Below are 19,213 nucleotides of genomic sequence, written 5' to 3' on the forward strand. Positions count from 1 at the left end.
TCAATTTTCCTATCTAAAGGATCCTTAAACGAAGTACCATCTGACGTAGGAATAGTAGTACGTTTAGCAAGGGTAGAAATAGCCCCATCAACTTTAGGGATTTTGTCCCAAAATTCTAATCTGTCAGACGGCACAGGATATAATTGCTTAAAACGTTTAGAAGGAGTAAATGAATTACCCAATTTATCCCATTCTTTGGAAATTACTGCAGAAATAGCATTAGGAACAGGAAAAACTTCTGGAATAACCACAGGAGATTTAAATACCTTATCCAAACGTTTAGAATTAGTATCAAGAGGACCAGAATCCTCTATTTCTAAAGCAATTAGAACTTCTTTAAGTAAAGAACGAATAAATTCCATTTTAAATAAATATGAAGATTTATCAGCATCAACCTCTGAGACAGAATCCTCTGAACCAGAAGAGTCATCAGAATCAGAATGATGATGTTCATTTAAAAATTCATCTGTAGGGAGAGAAGTTTTAAAAGATTTTTTACGTTTACTAGAAGGAGAAATAACAGACATAGCCTTCTTTATGGATTCAGAAACAAAATCTCTTATGTTATCAGGAACATTCTGCACCTTAGATGTTGAAGGAACTGCAACAGGCAATGGTACTTTACTAAAGGAAATATCTGCATTAACAAGTTTGTCATGACAATCAATACAAACAACAGCTGGAGGAATAGCTACCAAAAGTATACAGCAGATACACTTAGCTTTGGTAGATCCAGCACTAGACAGCGATTTTCCTGTAGTATCTTCTGACTCAGATGCAACGAGAGACATCTTGCAATATGTAAGAGAAAAAACAACATATATAAAGCAAAATTGATCAAATTCCTTAAATGACAGTTTCAGGAATGGGAAAAAATGCCAAAGAACAAGCTTCTAGCAACCAGAAGCAATGAAAAATGAGACTTAAATAATGTGGAGACAAAAGCGACGCCCATATTTTTTAGCGCCAAATAAAACGCCCACATTATTTGGCGCCTAAATGCTTTTGGCGCCAAAAATGACGCCACATCCGGAACGCCGACATTTTTGGCGCAAAATAACGTCAAAAAATGACGCAACTTCCGGCGACACGTATGACGCCGGAAACGGAAAAGAATTTTTGCGCCAAAAAAGTCCGCGCCAAGAATGACGCAATAAAATGAAGCATTTTCAGCCCCCGCGAGCCTAACAGCCCACAGGGAAAAAGAGTCAAATTTTTGAAGGTAAGAAAAAATGATTAAATCAAATGCATTATCCCAAATATGAAACTGACTGTCTGAAAAATAAGGAAAGTTGAACATTCTGAGTCAAGGCAAATAAATGTTTGAATACATATATTTAGAACTTTATAAACAAAGTGCCCAACCATAGCTTAGAGTGTCACAGAAAATAAGACTTACTTACCCCAGGACACTCATCTACATGTTTGTAGAAAGCCAAACCAGTACTGAAACGAGAATCAGCAGAGGTAATGGTATATATAAGAGTATATCGTCGATCTGAAAAGGGAGGTAAGAGATGAATCTCTACGACCGATAACAGAGAACCTATGAAATAGACCCCGTAGAAGGAGATCACTGCATTCAAACAGGCAATACTCTCCTCACATCCCTCCGACATTCACTGCACGCTGAGAGGAAAACCGGGCTCCAACTTGCTGCGGAGCGCATATCAACGTAGAATCTAGCACAAACTTACTTCACCACCTCCATCGGAGGCAAAGTTTGTAAAACTGAATTGTGGGTGTGGTGAGGGGTGTATTTATAGGCATTTTGAGGTTTGGGAAACTTTGCCCCTCCTGGTAGGAATGTATATCCCATACGTCACTAGCTCATGGACTCTTGCTAATTACATGAAAGAAATAAGCATTAACACACTGTGCAGTCTTCATCATCTGAGCCTGCAGTGATTGGTCGAGGGGATAGTAGAATCTCACTGCTGGAAGAGTGGAGATTACTGTTCTTGTAAATACAAACACTATAGTAACTCTAATTAAAATGTAATGAACAAGTTCAGACAAAAACAAATAATTTGGGAATATCTACACTTAAAGGGACACTAAACCCATTTTTTTTCTTTCATGATTGAGATAGAGCAGCAATTGTAAGCAACTTTCCAATTTTCTCCTATTATAATTTTTCCTTCATTCTCTTGCTATCTTTATTTAAAAAGCAAAAATATAAAGCTTACCAGCCGGCCCATTTTAGGTTCAGCACCCTGGATAGTGCTTGCTTATTGGTAGTTACATTTAAGCCACCAATAAGCAAGCATAACCCAGGTTCACAACCAAAAATGGGCCGGCTCCTAACAAAGAAACGGAATTAAAATTGATAATAGGAGTAAATAAGAAAGTTGCTTAAAATTCCTGCTCTCATAAAAAAAAAAAAAATTGGATTTAGCATCCCTTTAAAATGACACTGGGGTGTTGCAGAGTGCATAGTATGTAGTACTGATAGAGAGTTAGACATGACTTGACCTCCAGAGAAGTGCTTACCTTAAAAGCCTTGTTTGTGTCGGCTGGCATCGCCATGGCCGCTCCCGTCATCTGCTCCTGCATCACTCGCGACTGGTCAGCAGCTGGTTACCGCATACAGAAACAACACAGTTAGTATAACAGGTGACAACAAGCAAAGTTGCATAATTCAAACACTGTACAATTTAAAATAAATGAATTAAATGTACTTATTAAAACCTCCCTGGTTCTTTTAATCTCCTTTGTTGAAACTTAGCTCTTTCCATGAGAGGATACTGAGCTATGCATGTGTCTTGTGCACCCTCCGGTGCCTACCTCTGTATCCTCTCATAGAAAAGAGCCATCTTTCAACAAGAGATTAAAATATCATGGGCAGTTTAATAACAGGAGCTTTACATATAGTCACAACGGATTTGCCATGCTCTAGGTACAATGCACAGAAGAGAACAGCTCATGGCAATATTGTGATACACAGTGGGTTAAAAACAAAAGTGTATGTACAGACGTAAAATATAGTTACAAAAAAATTAAGAAAAGTCAATTTTAAAACAATTTCTATATTTAGAGAAATAACATGTCTACATAGTCTAGCTAAAGAGGTAACCCCAAAAAAATGATAAAAATAATATTAACAAGTAGAAATGCCTGCCAGAAGTATGAGAGGTAAGTTACCGTACTTCAGCATATGCCCCTCCTATTACTACTTGAGTTTGTTCCTGTATCGCAAGAAAATAATTTGACCTTGAAATGAATGACAACCACAAGCACAAAACAAAATCAGTGTAAGTAAACGGATTTAATCTACATGTATAAATCCTTATTTCTTTCATAGAACCGTGTCAGACGTGACGTGTCAGTACCAAATTTGGGTCATCTGTAGGGTAATGGGTATATGTCAGAGGTATCTACAGCCACGTGGACAAGATGGTGATTTCATCATCTGCAATGCAACTGGATACAAACATTACACTGATGAAGAAGGGATGTCCATATAGTTCTAGAATATGGACAGGGAGGTCTCATAAAAAAAAAAAAAAAACACCTCTCCTAAACCTTGAGCTAAAAGGGACATTAAATACATTTCATGCACTTGCCTAGGTTACACTGCAGGTATCTGAAGGAGAGTTACTGCACATGTGCAAGCACATTAGCACTGGAATGTAGTGACAGATAGATTCCAACATGGCGGCACTCATGACTTGAGGGAGATGGGAAATAACCCGATATAGTCTCTTCAATCCTAGTTCACACAGCTAAAATCAAAACTGGCAAGTGAGAAAACATCTTAAGTTTGATTAAGGAGAAAAAGTTCCTACTTCCAATGGAGAAACTACAGATCATCAACTGTAAAAAAAAGGGCATCCTGTTTCCACGGGAAAATTAAGTACATACAAAGTGGCTGCTATTAATCCCAGTACCATGAAACCCATTGTAAAAGGAAAACACATAAATCATTTGTTTGTTCTTGGAAATCTATTTCTGGAAAGAATAATCTGGCCAAACCAGTGTCTATGGGCCACAAATAAATAAGGACGTCTAAAAAATTTGAATCCTATTGTACATGAAGCAGGTCACCAGCACTGGCGATAGGGCCTTGATAAGGATGGCATCCAAACAGGAAATAATCAGACAAAGAATTACTGGGGAAGTAGAGGAAGTGGGAGGGATATTTCAATGTTCTGTTTGGGGTATCTGACTCCTCCTGGTGACCAGGTGAAGTATTTCCCATAGGTAATGAATGTTTTTCGTGGACCCTCACTGCCATTATAAGCAATTGTGACCAGATATGTATCACAGTTTCTGTTTAATCTTGGTATTGATCTTTGCATTAGTGGTTAACCCATACTGGAGAACTATAAACGGAAAAAGAAAAAACATTGAATTGTATGAATGGGTTAACAAAAGAGATAAGCATCATTCAGATCTCATGGCGTTCTCATAAATGCTATCCGAAAATGAAGAGCAAAATAAATGTACATATCACATACACATAAATATTACCTCTTAAGCATTAAATGAAATAGTTTCCTAAAGTGTTTCTTGGAAGGCTCCTAAATACTTATTTAAGTGACAAGTAGACATTTTGATAAAAAAGGAAAAGCCTTCAGAAATATCTCCACATGAAACTGGACCAACAAGGAAAAATGGAGGAGCTAGCAACATATATAGAAAATAAAATTAAAAAAAATCATAGGTCAACTCTGAACTGAAGAAATTGAAGCAGCACAAAGCGTAATAGGTCTGTAAAAAACGAATTTGACTGCACCATATTTCATCCTAATAGTAAATAACTAAATCATATATTAATCTATAGAGGAATCAGGCATACCCTTGTCAGGAACCAAGATGTTCCTCTGCCACTGCAAACGATAGTACTGTGGCCAGAGGAGTTGTCAGATATAGAGTAGGGTTAAGCTCTAGTCAGCACTTACATGGACCAGGTAGTGAGATTGTTGGCACTTGGTTATCCATTAATGACGTTCCTGACATTCTTATTCCTGACCTGCCTTTCCTAGTGTGACCCTGACATGTTTCCTGGACTTTGCCTCTCATCTGCTACCTTGTTGTGTCTCTTGTTCATAACTGATTACCCAGCTGCTGACCTTTGAATTTGTGTTTTGGAGTCTTCATCTGGTTCCTCTCTGTACTTAATGACCTGGCTATGGGGCCGATTTACTGGTTCCTGACCTTGACCTGAAACCTGACTACCGTCCCCTTCATATTCATCTGATATTGATGGATGGTTCTTGACTGCTTATAGAGCTACAGAGCTCAGCTTGTTGCTGAATACTGTTTTCAGTCTTTCTCCGGCACAAGTGAATACAGCAGAAATCCAAAGAAATAGCCTAATATCTTCACACCTCTTGAAATATAGTCAAGAACCTGGAAGAATACCTTCAGGTTTTCTTAAAACAAAAATCCATAGAAATGTATAAAATTACACGTCTAAACGATACAAAATACTAACATACGCAAGTACTAAACAAAGGAATGGGGGATTTCTGGTGGACAGCGCTGCAAGATGAGGCTCTGCACATGATCTCTTATTTGAACATTAAAAGTGGTGACATCTAAAGCCATCCTTACTTCTCTTAACAGTCTAGCTGTCCAGGAGCTCTGCAAAACCAAAAATAGCATCACTTGGCTCGTGAGAGGTTGGAGAAGTTTTAGAACCCTGTGTTGTGGCGTGGCTTACAGCCTACAATGTTCTACATAGTTTACTCCAAAACAGAAGAATGAACAACCTACTTACAGAAGCCGATTGCCAGACGTGGGACTTAATCTCTGCCCTCACAGCTCAGCTGATTCCAGTGTTTAGTAAATTAAAAGTAGCCACTCAGCAATTGCTCCTTCAGACCTGGGTCTTGATGCCCCCATATCCACCTTCAGAATGGTGCCAATCCCCTGTTATTGCAGATGCACCATATGGACACCAAAGCTTTAGGGGACTATAGCTATAAATTTCATCATTGTACAAGAGAAATAACAAAATGTATGCTTACCTGATAAGTTTCTTTCTTTCCGGGCATAGAGAGTCCACAACGTCATTCCAATTACAAGTGGGATATTCAACTCCTGGACAGCAGGAGGAGGAAAAGAGCCCCCCAGCAAAAGCTGTTAAGTGTAACTGCCTTACCCATAACCCACAGTCATTCAGCCGAAGGAAATGGAAAAGGAAGAAACACAAGGGTGAAAAGGTGCCTGAGGTTTACTCAAAAAAATTGCTGAATTATAATTAAAAAAAAATAAAAATAAATAAGGAGGGCTGGGTCATGCCCAGAAAGAGAGAAATTTATCAGGTAAGCATAACATTTGTTTTATTTCATATGGCATGGAGAGTCCACAACTTCATTCCAATTACTAGTGGGAACCAATACCCAAGCTAGAGGACACAGAATGAACAGAGAGGGAGAACAAGGCAGGAGGACCTAAACAGAAGGCACCACCGCTTGAAGAACCTTTCTCCCAAAAGAGGCCTCAACCGATGCAAAAGTATCAAAATTTGTAGAATTTTGAAAAAGTATGCAGAGAGGACCATGTAACCGCCTTACAAATTTGTTCCACAGAAGCTTCATTTTTGAAAGCCCAAGTGGAATGAGCCGTAATTCTCTCAGGAGGATGCTGCCCAGCAGTCTCATAAACCAAAACAAAAAAAATCATACTTCTTAACCAAAGGGAAAGAGGAGTAGAAGTGGCCTTCTGACCCTTACGCTTTACAAAGAAAACAACAAACAGGGCAGAAGATAACCGAAAATCTTTAGTAGCTTTTAGATAAAATTTTAGAGCAGACACAACATCCAAGTTATGCAAAAGACATTCCTTATAAGGAGGAGGATTAGGACAAAAAGAAGGAACAACAATTTTCTGAATAATGTTTGGATCCGACACCACCTTAGGGAGAAACCCCAATTTAGTACGAAGGGCCGTCTTATCTGCATGAAAAATAAGGTACAGGGAATCACACTGCAGAGCAGAAAGCTCAGAAACTCTACAAGAGGAAGAAACAGCAAGGAGAATCAAAACTTTCCAAGATAACTTTATATCAACAACATGCATTGGCTCAAATGGAGCCTGCTGTAAAACATTAAGAACTAGGTTAAGGCTCAAAGGAGGATCAACAGGTTTAAACACAGGCCATGAACTATGTCAGAGAAAGAGAGCCAGCAGAGAATCCTGAAAGGAAACCAAAGTCCTAAGGAACAGCTAAAGCATAGACCATAGCTGCCTGAGGATCTCTCAATCTGGATCCGAAAAAGTAAGCTTGGCGTTTAAATGAAAACATCATCAAAGCCAACTCAGGACTCATCACCTGAGAGCGTTTCCATGGAGGAACATCGAGAATACCTCCGGATGAAGAGTCCATTAAGCACAAAAACATACTCCTGGGCGAAAATCTGTCTGCACAGATAATCTCCATAAATGATTTTTGGAGAACATAAAAAGTTGGACCTGTACCCAGGTTTCCGGAACTCTGAGTCTTAAGTTGTTCTCTCAGCAGCATTATGCTATTAAGGAACCCCAAACTGTTCCCTAGCCAGCGAGGCTAGCAACAGGACCCATAATTGCAAGAAGCATGCGCCGTGGGACAAGAGATCCTGAGAGAGTCACCAGAACTGAAATCTCTCAAAGAAATGTCAAAATTAACCTCAAGAAAGAGGTCAGAGAGGACTCCAATGCCTTGAGAAGAAATAGGCCAACTGGAATTCAAACCCATAACATTCCAGGTCTTAAACAGATATTAAAACCATCAAACTATAGGAGCACTCCCTATATAAAAAGCATAGTTTAAAACAGCTTGTGGGCACACATTCAAGGTGCAAGTAACTGCAGCAGGAGCCAAACTGCAAACCTACTGATTACTAGACGGTAGCGTCAGTACAGTTGGTGTAAATGAAAAGATTATTGTACATGTGACACTATGGTCCCCAGATAGGGGACGTATCAGATATTAAACTGATAAGAACAGATACAACACTTGATCTTAGCCAAAAGGTAGAGAAAAGATAGACATGAGCAAAATACCCCTCAATATGAGAAGAATTAAACAAGCCCGGAAAATTAAAATAGGGCAACATATATGACCAAGAAACTAGAAAAATCACCTCGGTATGAGAGAGAGAATATAATACATAGATTAGAAGAAAAATTATAATGTATAATGATAAAATTCATGGACAAGAATCCCCACTCTGCCCTAGGAGAACGTCATGCTCCAATGGGGAATGGAACTCTGGTCTCCCAAGAGAATCTCAGTGACTTTTCACTGAGCGAAGCAAATCCCTAAAAAAAAAATGGATGTACATGATAGAAAAGAAATACATTGATCACTCATATACAGAGAACTGCCACCGGTAGCACATACTAAGGAAACAGACTCTGTCAAGACCAACAGGGCCTGAAAAAAACAAACAGTCTCATAATGGATTATTGTAACAGACTACAAAATGCCATGCATCAGATAAAGATAATACTGTAGAAAAGTTTGTAAAGACAACTGAATACATCTCGTGCCCCAATGAAAAACGTCAACACATGAGATTAAATTTAGATTATTTTTTTTTAATATATATATATAAAAAAAAGTGTCCATTCATCAAAATAGGTTAACTAAAAAATAACCTAAGGATGTAGAAACACAAAGTTTATGTGTGTCAAAAGGGGAAATATAATATGAAATTCCTATAATAAAAACAGGAAAATAAATTAGATTATGATACATTAAACATCCAGTATTACATACACTAACAATATCACCTCAATGTGAGAGAAATTAAAATAAGTATTCCTATAATACAGAAATAGAAATAAATATAATAGCATTCTGATGAGAATGATACATGAAAACAACAAACGTAACAAAAAGTGAACCCCTATATACAAGATAGAACATACATGTGACTGACATTAGTACAGAGACATGGAGCCACTGAGCCAAGAAGGAAAGCCTTTGAACAAGTAAAACATTAAGTTATATTATATACGACTCATAACAAAAAAAATATTATCCTTTATCACTGCAGAAAACTAGCAATAGTCATAAAAATGATAATACCTCAAAACATATAAGCCTTATATCTGCTTATCTATTCTCTGCTGTGCATATTATTATATGTTTAATCCTTTTCCGTTCACAGTGTATATGGAATGTTGTTATAAGCCTTATAACTGCTTATCTATTCTCTGCTGTGCATATTATTATATGTTTAATCCTTTTCCATTCACAGTGTATATAGAATGTTGTTATAAGCCTTATATCTGCTTATCTATTCTCTGCTGTGCATATTATTATAACAACATTCCATATACACTGTGAACGGAAAAGGATTAAACATATAATAATATGCACAGCAGAGAATAGATAAGCAGATATAAGGCTTATAACAACATTCCATATACACTGTGAACGGAAAAGGATTAAACATATAATAATATGCACAGCAGAGAATAGATAAGCAGATATAAGGCTTATAACAACATTCCATATACACTGTTAACGGAAAAGGATTAAACATATAAAATGTAATAATCCCTAAAAAAAATATATTTAAAAAGGGACACTGAACCCAAATTTTTTATTTTGTGATTCAGATAGAGCATGCAATTTTAAGCAACTTTCTAATTTACTCCTATTATCAATTTTTCTTCGTTCTCTTGCTATCTTTATTTGAAAAATAAGGCATCTAAGCTTTTTTTTGTTGTTCAGAACTCTGGACAGCACTTTTTTTTATTGGTGGATGAATTTATCCACCAATCAGCAAGAACAACCCAGGTTGTTCACCAAAAATGGGCCGGCATCTAAACTTATATTCTTGCATTTCAAATAAAGATACCAAGAGAATGAAGAAAAAATGATAATAGGAGTAAATTAGAAAGTTGCTTAAGCTCTATATGAATCATGAAAGAAAAAATTTGTGTTCAGTGTCCCTTTAAGATACACTGCAGACAAAAGATAAATAAGTAGACATACAATCTATAAAAATATCTACTTAGAAAGATAGGGGGAAAAATAAAATGCTATAAACCCCTAACATCCTATCTCAAGCTTATGAGAATCAGAAGCATTATCTTAACCTTAGACAGTTCTAAAAGGCAGACAGATGAAAACAAAAGCATTAAAATAACTAAATTTTGAAATTATTACTGTCCAGGCTGCACAGAAATTTATATCAGACTAAATATGCAGTATCAGAATGAGAGGAAAAGATAGTTCACCCTCATCATAAATTGAAAACAAGGTGGAACCTGAAGTTACATAAAACAGCCACCTGAGGGCAGTGAAAACTAGGATAGCACTTATCAAGAGAAACACTTCTTGAAATAAAAGTGCACGCATAAGGGATTATTGTAAAAAAAAGTTTACAAAAATGCCATAAACCATTAAAATTAATACTGCAATATTGGCTTTGCAGCAACTGACTTCATGTAATGTACATATTAAAAGGAACAGTCCAAAAAAAACCTTTCATGATTTAGATATGGCATGTCATTTTAAACAACTTTCCAATTTTCTTTTATCACCAATTTTGCTTTGTTCTCTTGGTATTCTTAGTTGAAAGCTAAACCTAGGAGGTTCATTTGCTAATTTCTTAGACCTTGAAGGCCGCCTCTAATCTAAATGCATTTTGACAGATTTTCACCACTGGAAGGAGTTAGTTCATGTATTTTATATAGATAACATTGATCTTATGCACGTGAATTTACAGAGGAGTGAGCACTGATTGGGTAAAATGCAAGTCTGTCAAAAGAACTGAAATAAGGGGGCAGTCTGTAGAGGCTTAGATACAAGATAATCACAGAGGTAAAACGTGTATTAATATAACAGTGTTGGTTATGCAAAACTGGGGAATGGGTAATAAAGGGGTTATCTATATTTTAAAACAACAAAAATTCTGGTGTTGACTGTGCCTTTAAACCACATTTATCTTTATTAAAGCATAACTGAAGTATTTAGCCCTCATTACTCTTTGACTAATTTGTACACACAAAGAGGAAACATGTCAGATATATCTGAAGCCTGCGGGTCCCTTCAGAAAAAAGGATTGCATGGAAATCAAATGAAAGCAGCGTATAGCGCAACACTAACTGAAAAAATTAGTACACGCCGACAAGAAACACCCAGAAAGCTTTTTTTGTAAGTGCAGCTTAAAAAAAATGCCTATAAGAGCATCCACCTAACGTTAGATGCTTACTAAGACAAAACGATCCTATACCCAGACCCGGGAGGGGGAAGTGAACCTCGCACCAGAGATCCCGTGGTGCATATCACTAAGGGCATATCGCGGTTGGAAATACTGACCGCATAACAATAAGATGGCGGCGCTTTCTCATAGAACCTCCCTCTCCTAGCCCGAGTCCTAGTAAAAGAGACTAACTAATGGCGCTAGAACGAAAGCCACATTACCGGCAATAATAAAAAGGAAGGGTGGGTAGATGGCGCCAAATCTATTAGCTTTGCCGCCAATAAAACTAAATACTATCTCTTAAAATGATGCCGCCATTACTAAAATAAAACACTACCCTATAAGAGCTAGAAAGCCCCACTGAGGTTTAAAAACGCGAGTTTAAAACAAGCCTACTGTTCTCATAGCCTGTAAAACTTAAACTCACATAGTGCACATTGCGATCGTCCCAAGCACAGAGCTCATAGGACTGATATCTATGTACTGGCTGCTGAGGACCAGGAGACCCAAAGCCAATAGAGAGACTAAAGCCAGCGTACTGTTGAAAGCTTGACCCCAAGCCCTGCTAATACCACTTTGCTAAATAAGCCTCCATTAAAACATATAGTCCCTCAGTCCTTAATAAAAGGCACCAGCTGCAGGGGACGTTTAGTGAAAAACCTCAATCCCATAAGTCGGGTATTGAAGGCATATAACACCCTTACTTTATGTAAAGATGATAGTAACTCCCAATGTGCTTGAGCCTTCTAAAGAAGGAAATAAGCACTTACCTTGTAGTTGCAGCCATGAGGTAGGCATATATTCCCAGGTCTGTCAGCTTCCTCTGACCGCTGACAGGGACCTGGAGGAAGAGAAAAAACAGAGTAACCAACCCTGGTTTCTATAAAGGGGTAGCATTGTTGTTAGAAGTTTAAGCAAAGATTACCTCGCCGTCTTCTAACTGCTAAAAACCACAATTACTCTTACTAAAGAAATTGACATGGACACAGCATAACCCCAATCCTTGCTTGCAGGGAAAAGTACCCATAAAAGGATTACAATCTTCAGACACCATCTTCGCACAACCTCAATTGACAGAGGAAAAGAGAATGACTGGGGGTTATGGGTAAGGCAGGCACTCTTTGCCTCCTCCTGCTGGCCAGGAGTTGAATATCCCACTAGAAATTGGAATGACGTTGTGGACTCTCCATGCCATAGGAAAGAAAACAGAGATGGCTGGGACTGAATGCTTACTCAGGTGTCATTGGGACGTCTATTAGGAACAGACAGAGGAAAAAGCAGCAAATAAAGAGCATGGGTGTGCCAGAGTGTGTCGCCAATATATCTCATCTCCTGGATCTTTGGCGATATGCCGGTAAGAAGCTAAGCCTTGTAGACAAGTATGGTAACTCTTTTTCTACAGAATCAATCATGAACGCTTTACAATGTTTGCTAGTACAGATTAGAGGAGCGTTGCTCCATTCCTGGTCAGTCAGCTCAATGCTTTCTAGATTGTTTATGCAGCTTATTTACACAAGCTACAAGGACTAGCAAGTGAATATTACCCTTTTCTTCTTCACACTTGTTGGACTACAAAACTATCAGTCCTCCCCAAACTGCAAAAGGTTGGATTGATTGGGACCATTTGTCCAATGTCAACGGCACCTTTGGAATTTATGATTTCATAACCTGAGCTCCCTAACTTTATATCTGATGCTTCTTTACCTCGTCTCTGCGCATGAGGGATTTAATTTGATAACTCAGTTTTGAGGGTTTGAGAGTGTATTCCCTAATGTAAACCAGATAACATACAGCATTCTATACCTCATGTTTATTGCACCAGTGTTTAAGTCCAGTCCTCAAGAACCACTAACAGGTCAGATTTTCATTACACCATAATTAGCACAGGTGAAATAATCAGCTGATCAGTAACCATGGTTACTAACCTGCTCTCACTTATCAGCTGATTATTGCACCTGTGCTATAGTTAAAGGGACACTGAACCCAAATATTTTCTTTATTGATTCAGATAGAGCAGCAATTTTAAGCAACTTTCTAATTTACTTCTATTATCATTTTTTCTTTGTTCTCCTGTTATTTATTTGAAAAAGAAGGCATCTAAGCTAAGGAGCGGTGGGTGAATTTATCCACCAATCAGCAAGAACAACCCAGGTTGTTCACCAAAAATGGGGCGGCATCTAAACTTCTTTAACCCACCGAAATCATCAGGTTTTTTTTGTAATAATTTTGGTGTCATAATGCAGTAGAAGTGGACTTCCATATATACTATGCTACGTCCTGAAATCCAGTAATTCATGCATATCAGCATGGCAATTCAGGGTAGAATAATGCACTCTTTGTTGGAATATACGTTACCACCCTTTAGAAAGTGATAAGCTTTAAAATGATCGTTCCTGCTTAGTTTAGTTAAATATATTTTAGTTAGTCATATAAAGAAAATGCAAAGAAACGCATGTGGTGTTTTCCGCTGAAGATAATAAACTCCCATAGATTTGTGGCTAATATTAAATAATCTCAGCAACAATCTCTAACCTGTTTCTATGACCACTGATTTAATTGATGCTTCAAGTTTTATCAAATATTACAAATTACTCTGCTTTCTTTAGAGTGTGTAATGGACTTGTCAATTTAAGCTCTGTGTTATGTGCCTGTGTTTCTCAATAAAAAGTTTTCTGGGGAAAAAATAAAACAATTAACAGTAAAAACTTGAATGTTCCCTCTTCATTATACAGTTCAACATGCTCAGGTTGCAAGTTGTATAAAGAAAAGATGATTTATTTATTTGTTGTCAACGGAAAGAGCAACGTACATTATAAACCACCAGATCAGATTTTGAAACTGAGATGTGTAAATATGAGTACATCTTATTACCGTTATCTTGGCCCAGGATCAGAGAGTAGATGCTTCTCAGCCCAAAAACATTCAAAAAATACCATGAAGCCGAGCTTACCCTAGCAAGAAAAAAAGCAAATAAAGAAGATGATAGCGGTCACCTTAATATAATGTTTAACTTTCAGTACAAGAGTGAAAAAAAAAAAGTTTATTAATTTAAATTTTATTTTTGATGTACATTAAAATGTAAGTATTTGCTGCCATATCATTTATATTATAGTGAAAAATGTAGCTGCCGCCTAACATTTTGCAGTATCGTAAAAACATTTAAAAAGGGACATGGAAGTCAATTAAAGTTACATAATTTAAACAGTGTACAATGAAAAAACAGAATTTATGCTTACCTGATAAATTACTTTCTCCAACGGTGTGTCCGGTCCACGGCGTCATCCTTACTTGTGGGATATTCTCTTCCCCAACAGGAAATGGCAAAGAGTCCCAGCAAAGCTGGTCACATGATCCCTCCTAGGCTCCGCCCACCCCAGTCATTCGACCGACGGACAGGAGGAAATATATATAGGAGAAACCATATGATACCGTGGTGACTGTAGTTAGAGAAAATAATTCATCAGACCTGATTAAAAAACCAGGGCGGGCCGTGGACCGGACACACTGTTGGAGAAAGTAATTTATCAGGTAAGCATAAATTCTGTTTTCTCCAACATTGGTGTGTCCGGTCCACGGCGTCATCCTTACTTGTGGGAACCAATACCAAAGCTTTAGGACACGGATGAAGGGAGGGAGCAAATCAGGTCACCTAAATGGAAGGCACCACGGCTTGCAAAACCTTTCTCCCAAAAATAGCCTCCGAAGAAGCAAAAGTATCAAATTTGTAAAATTTGGCAAAAGTGTGCAGTGAAGACCAAGTCGCTGCCTTACATATCTGGTCAACAGAAGCCTCGTTCTTGAAGGCCCATGTGGAAGCCACAGCCCTAGTGGAGTGAGCTGTGATTCTTTCAGGAGGCTGCCGTCCGGCAGTCTCATAAGCCAATCGGATAATGCTTTTAAGCCAAAAGGAAAGAGAGGTAGAAGTCGCTTTTTGACCTCTCCTTTTACCAGAATAAACAACAAACAAGGAAGATGTTTGTCTGAAATCTTTAGTAGCCTCTAAATAGAATTTTAGAGCACGGACTACGTCCAAATTGTGTAACAAACGTTCCTTCTTTGAAACTGGATTCGGACACAAAGAAGGTACAACTATCTCCTGGTTAATATTTTTGTTGGAAACAACTTTCAGAAGAAAACCAGGCTTAGTATGCAAAACCACCTTATCTGCATGGAACACCAGATAGGGCGGAGAACACTGCAGAGCAGATAACTCTGAAACTCTTCTAGCAGAAGAAATTGCAACCAAAAACAAAACTTTCCAAGATAATAACTTAATATCTACGGAATGTAAGGGTTCAAACGGAACCCCTTGAAGAACTGAAAGAACTAGATTTAGACTCCAGGGAGGAGTCAAAGGTCTGTAAACAGGCTTGATCCTAACCAGAGCCTGAACAAATGCTTGAACATCTGGCACAGCTGCCAGTCTTTTGTGAAGTAAAACAGATAAAGCAGAGATCTGACCCTTCAGAGAACTTGCAGATAATCCTTTCTCCAAACCTTCTTGTAGAAAGGATAGAATCTTAGGAATTTTTATCTTGTTCCATGGGAATCCTTTAGATTCACACCAACAGATATATTTTTTCCATATTTTATGGTAAATTTTTCTAGTTACAGGCTTTCTAGCCTGAATCAGAGTATCTATTACAGAATCTGAAAACCCACGCTTTGATAAAATCAAGCGTTCAATCTCCAAGCCGTCAGCTGGAGGGAAACCAGATTTGGATGTTCGAATGGACCCTGAACAAGAAGGTCCTGTCTCAAAGGTAGCTTCCATGGTGGAGCCGATGACATATTCACCAGGTCTGCATACCAAGTCCTGCGTGGCCACGCAGGAGCTATCAAGATCACCGAGGCCCTCTCCTGATTGATCCTGGCTACCAGCCTGGGGATGAGAGGAAACGGTGGGAATACATAAGCTAGGTTGAAGGTCCAAGGTGCTACTAGTGCATCTACTAGGGTCGCCTTGGGATCCCTGGATCTGGACCCGTAGCAAGGAACCTTGAAGTTCTGACGAGACGCCATCAGATCCATGTCTGGAATGCCCCATAATTGAGTTATTTGGGCAAAGATTTCCGGATGGAGTTCCCACTCCCCCGGATGGAATGTCTGACGACTCCGCTTCCCAATTTTCCACTCCTGGGATGTGGATCGCAGAGAAGTGGCAGGAGTGATCCTCCGCCCATTGAATTATCTTGGTCACTTCTTTCATCGCCAGGGAAGTCCTTGTTCCCCCCTGATGATTGATATATGCAACGGTCGTCATGTTGTCTGACTGAAACCTTATGAATTTGGCCTTTGCTAGTTGAGGCCAAGCTCTGAGAGCATTGAATATCGCTCTCAGTTCCAGAATGTTTATCGGGAGAAGAGACTCTTCCCGAGACCATAGACCCTGAGCTTTCAGGGATTCCCAGACCGCGCCCCAGCCCACTAGGCTAGCGTCGGTCGTGACAATGACCCACTCTGGTCTGCGGAAGCTCATTCCCTGTGACAGATTGTCCAGGGTCAGCCACCAACGGAGTGAATCTCTGGTCTTTTGATCTACTTGAATCGTCGGAGACAAGTCTGTATAATCCCCATTCCACTGTCTGAGCATGCACAGTTGTAATGGTCTTAGATGAATTCGTGCAAAAGGAACTATGTCCATTGTTGCAACCATCAATCCTATTACTTCCATGCACTGCGCTATGGAAGGACGAGGAACAGAATGAAGTACTTGACAAGAGCTTAGAAGTTTTGATTTTCTGACCTCTGTCAGAAAAATCCTCATTTCTAAGGAATCTATTATTGTTCCCAAGAAGGGAACTCTTGTTGACGGGGACAGAGAACTTTTTTCTTTGTTCACCTTCCATCCGTGAGATCTGAGAAAGGCTAGGACGATGTCCGTATGAGCCTTTGCTTTTGACAGGGACGACGCTTGAATCAGGATGTCGTCCAAGTAAGGTACTACTGCAATGCCCCTTGGTCTTAGAACCGCTAGAAGGGACCCTAGTACCTTTGTGAAAATCCTTGGAGCAGTGGCTAATCCAAATGGAAGTGCCACAAACTGGTAATGATTGTCCAGAAAAGCGAACCTTAGGAACTGATGATGTTCCTTGTGGATAGGAATATGTAGGTACGCATCCTTTAAATCCACGGTAGTCATAAATTGATTTTCCTGGATAGTAGGTAGGATCGTTCGAATAGTTTCCATTTTGAACGATGGTACCCTGAGAAATTTGTTTAGGATCTTTAGATCCAAAATTGGTCTGAATGTTCCCTCTTTTTTGGGAACTATGAACAGATTGGAATAAAATCCCATTCCTTGTTCTCTTATTGGAACTGGATGTATCACTCCCATCTTTAACAGGTCTTCTACACAATGTAAGAATGCCTGTCTCTTTATTTGGTTTGAAGATAATTGAGACCTGTGGAACCTTCCCCTTCGGGGTAGTTCCTTGAATTCCAGGAGATAACCTTGAGAAACTATTTCTAGCGCCCAAGGATCCTGAACATCTCTTGCCCAAGCCTGAGCAAAGAGAGAAAGTCTGCCCCCCACTAGATCCGGTCCCGGATTGGGGGCTATCCCTTCATGCCGTTTTGGTAGCAGTGGTAGGCTTCTTGGCCTGCTTACCCTTGTTCCAGCCTTGCATTGGTTTCCAGGCTGGTTTGGGTTGTGAAGTATTACCCTCTTGCTTAGAGGATACAGAATTAGAGACTGGTCCGTTTCTGCAAAAGGGACGAAAATTAGGCTTATTATTAGCCTTAAAAGACCTATCCTGTGGGAGGGCGTGGCCCTTTCCCCCAGTGATGTCTGAAATAATCTCTTTCAAATCAGGTCCAAATAATGTTTTACCTTTGAAAGGAATGTTAAGCAATTTTGTCTTGGAAGACACATCCGCTGACCAAGACTTTAGCCAAAGCACTCTGCGCGCCACGACAGCAAACCCTGAATTTTTCGCCGCTAATCTAGCTAATTGCAAAGCGGCATCTAAAACAAAAGAGTTAGCCAATTTAAGTGCTTGAACTCTGTCCATAACCTCCTCATACGAAGATTCTTTACTGAGCGATTTTTCTAGTTTCTCGAACCAGAAACACGCTGCCGTAGTGACAGGAACAATGCATGAAATTGGTTGTAGAAGGTAACCTTGCTGTACAAAAATCTTTTTAAGCAAACCCTCTAATTTCTTATCCATAGGATCTTTGAAAGCACAACTATCTTCGATAGGAATAGTAGTGCGTTTGTTTAGAGTAGAAACCGCCCCCTCGACCTTGGGGACTGTCTGCCATAAGTCCTTTCTGGGGTCGACTATAGGAAATAATTTCTTAAATATAGGGGGGGGAACAAAAGGTATGCCGGGCCTTTCCCACTCTTTATTTACTATGTCCGCCACCCGCTTGGGTATAGGAAAAGCGTCGGGGGGCACCGGAACCTCTAGGAACTTGTCCATCTTACATAATTTCTCTGGAATGACCAAATTGTCACAATCATCCAGAGTAGATAACACCTCCTTAAGCAGTGCGCGGAGATGTTCTAATTTAAATTTAAATGTCACAACATCAGGTTCAGCTTGATGAGAAATTTTTCCTGAATCTGAAATTTCTCCATCAGACAAAACCTCCCTCATGGCCCCTTGAGATTGGTGTGAGGGTATGTCAGAACAGTTATCATCAGCGTCCTCTTGCTCTTCAGTGTTTAAAACAGAGCAATCGCGCTTTCTCTGATAAGTAGGCATTTTGGATAAAAGATTTGCTATGGAGTTATCCATTACAGCCATTAATTGTTGCATGGTAATAAGTATTGGCGCACTAGATGTACTAGGGGCCTCCTGTGTGGGCATAACTGGTGTAGACACAGTAGGGGATGATGTAGTATCATGTTTACTCCCCTCATTTGAGGAATCATCTTGGTCAATATCATTATCTGTTGCATTACTGTCCTTACTTTGTTTGGACACTATGGCACAATTATCACATAAATTTAAATGGGGAGACACATTGGCTTTCATACATATAGAACATAGCTTATCTGATGGTACAGACATGTTAAACAGGCTTAAACTTGTCAACAAAGCACAAAAAAC

The 19,213-nt window shown here is 39.1% G+C and overlaps 1 protein-coding gene and 1 non-coding gene across 3 annotated transcripts in view; both read right to left on the bottom strand.

Moving 5' to 3' along the window:
- The window catches only part of LOC128666522 (ER membrane protein complex subunit 3), a 53,629-nt gene that overhangs the window by 16,585 nt on the left and 17,831 nt on the right, over window positions 1-19,213 (bottom strand). For both annotated transcript variants that reach the window (XM_053721175.1, XM_053721176.1), the window contains exons 7-8: window positions 14,025-14,104; window positions 2,494-2,576 (exon numbers count right to left, since the gene is read on the bottom strand). In XM_053721175.1, coding sequence (XP_053577150.1) covers window positions 2,494-2,576; window positions 14,025-14,104 — 163 coding nt within the window. The remainder of the gene's footprint in view (window positions 1-2,493; window positions 2,577-14,024; window positions 14,105-19,213) is intronic.
- Window positions 7,783-7,978, bottom strand: LOC128636817 (U2 spliceosomal RNA). Its single transcript, XR_008398739.1, has one exon. It is a non-coding gene; the product is annotated as a U2 spliceosomal RNA (small nuclear RNA).

This window comes from Bombina bombina, chromosome 7, assembly GCF_027579735.1.
Source record: "Bombina bombina isolate aBomBom1 chromosome 7, aBomBom1.pri, whole genome shotgun sequence".
Classification (NCBI taxonomy): Eukaryota; Metazoa; Chordata; class Amphibia; order Anura; family Bombinatoridae; genus Bombina; species Bombina bombina.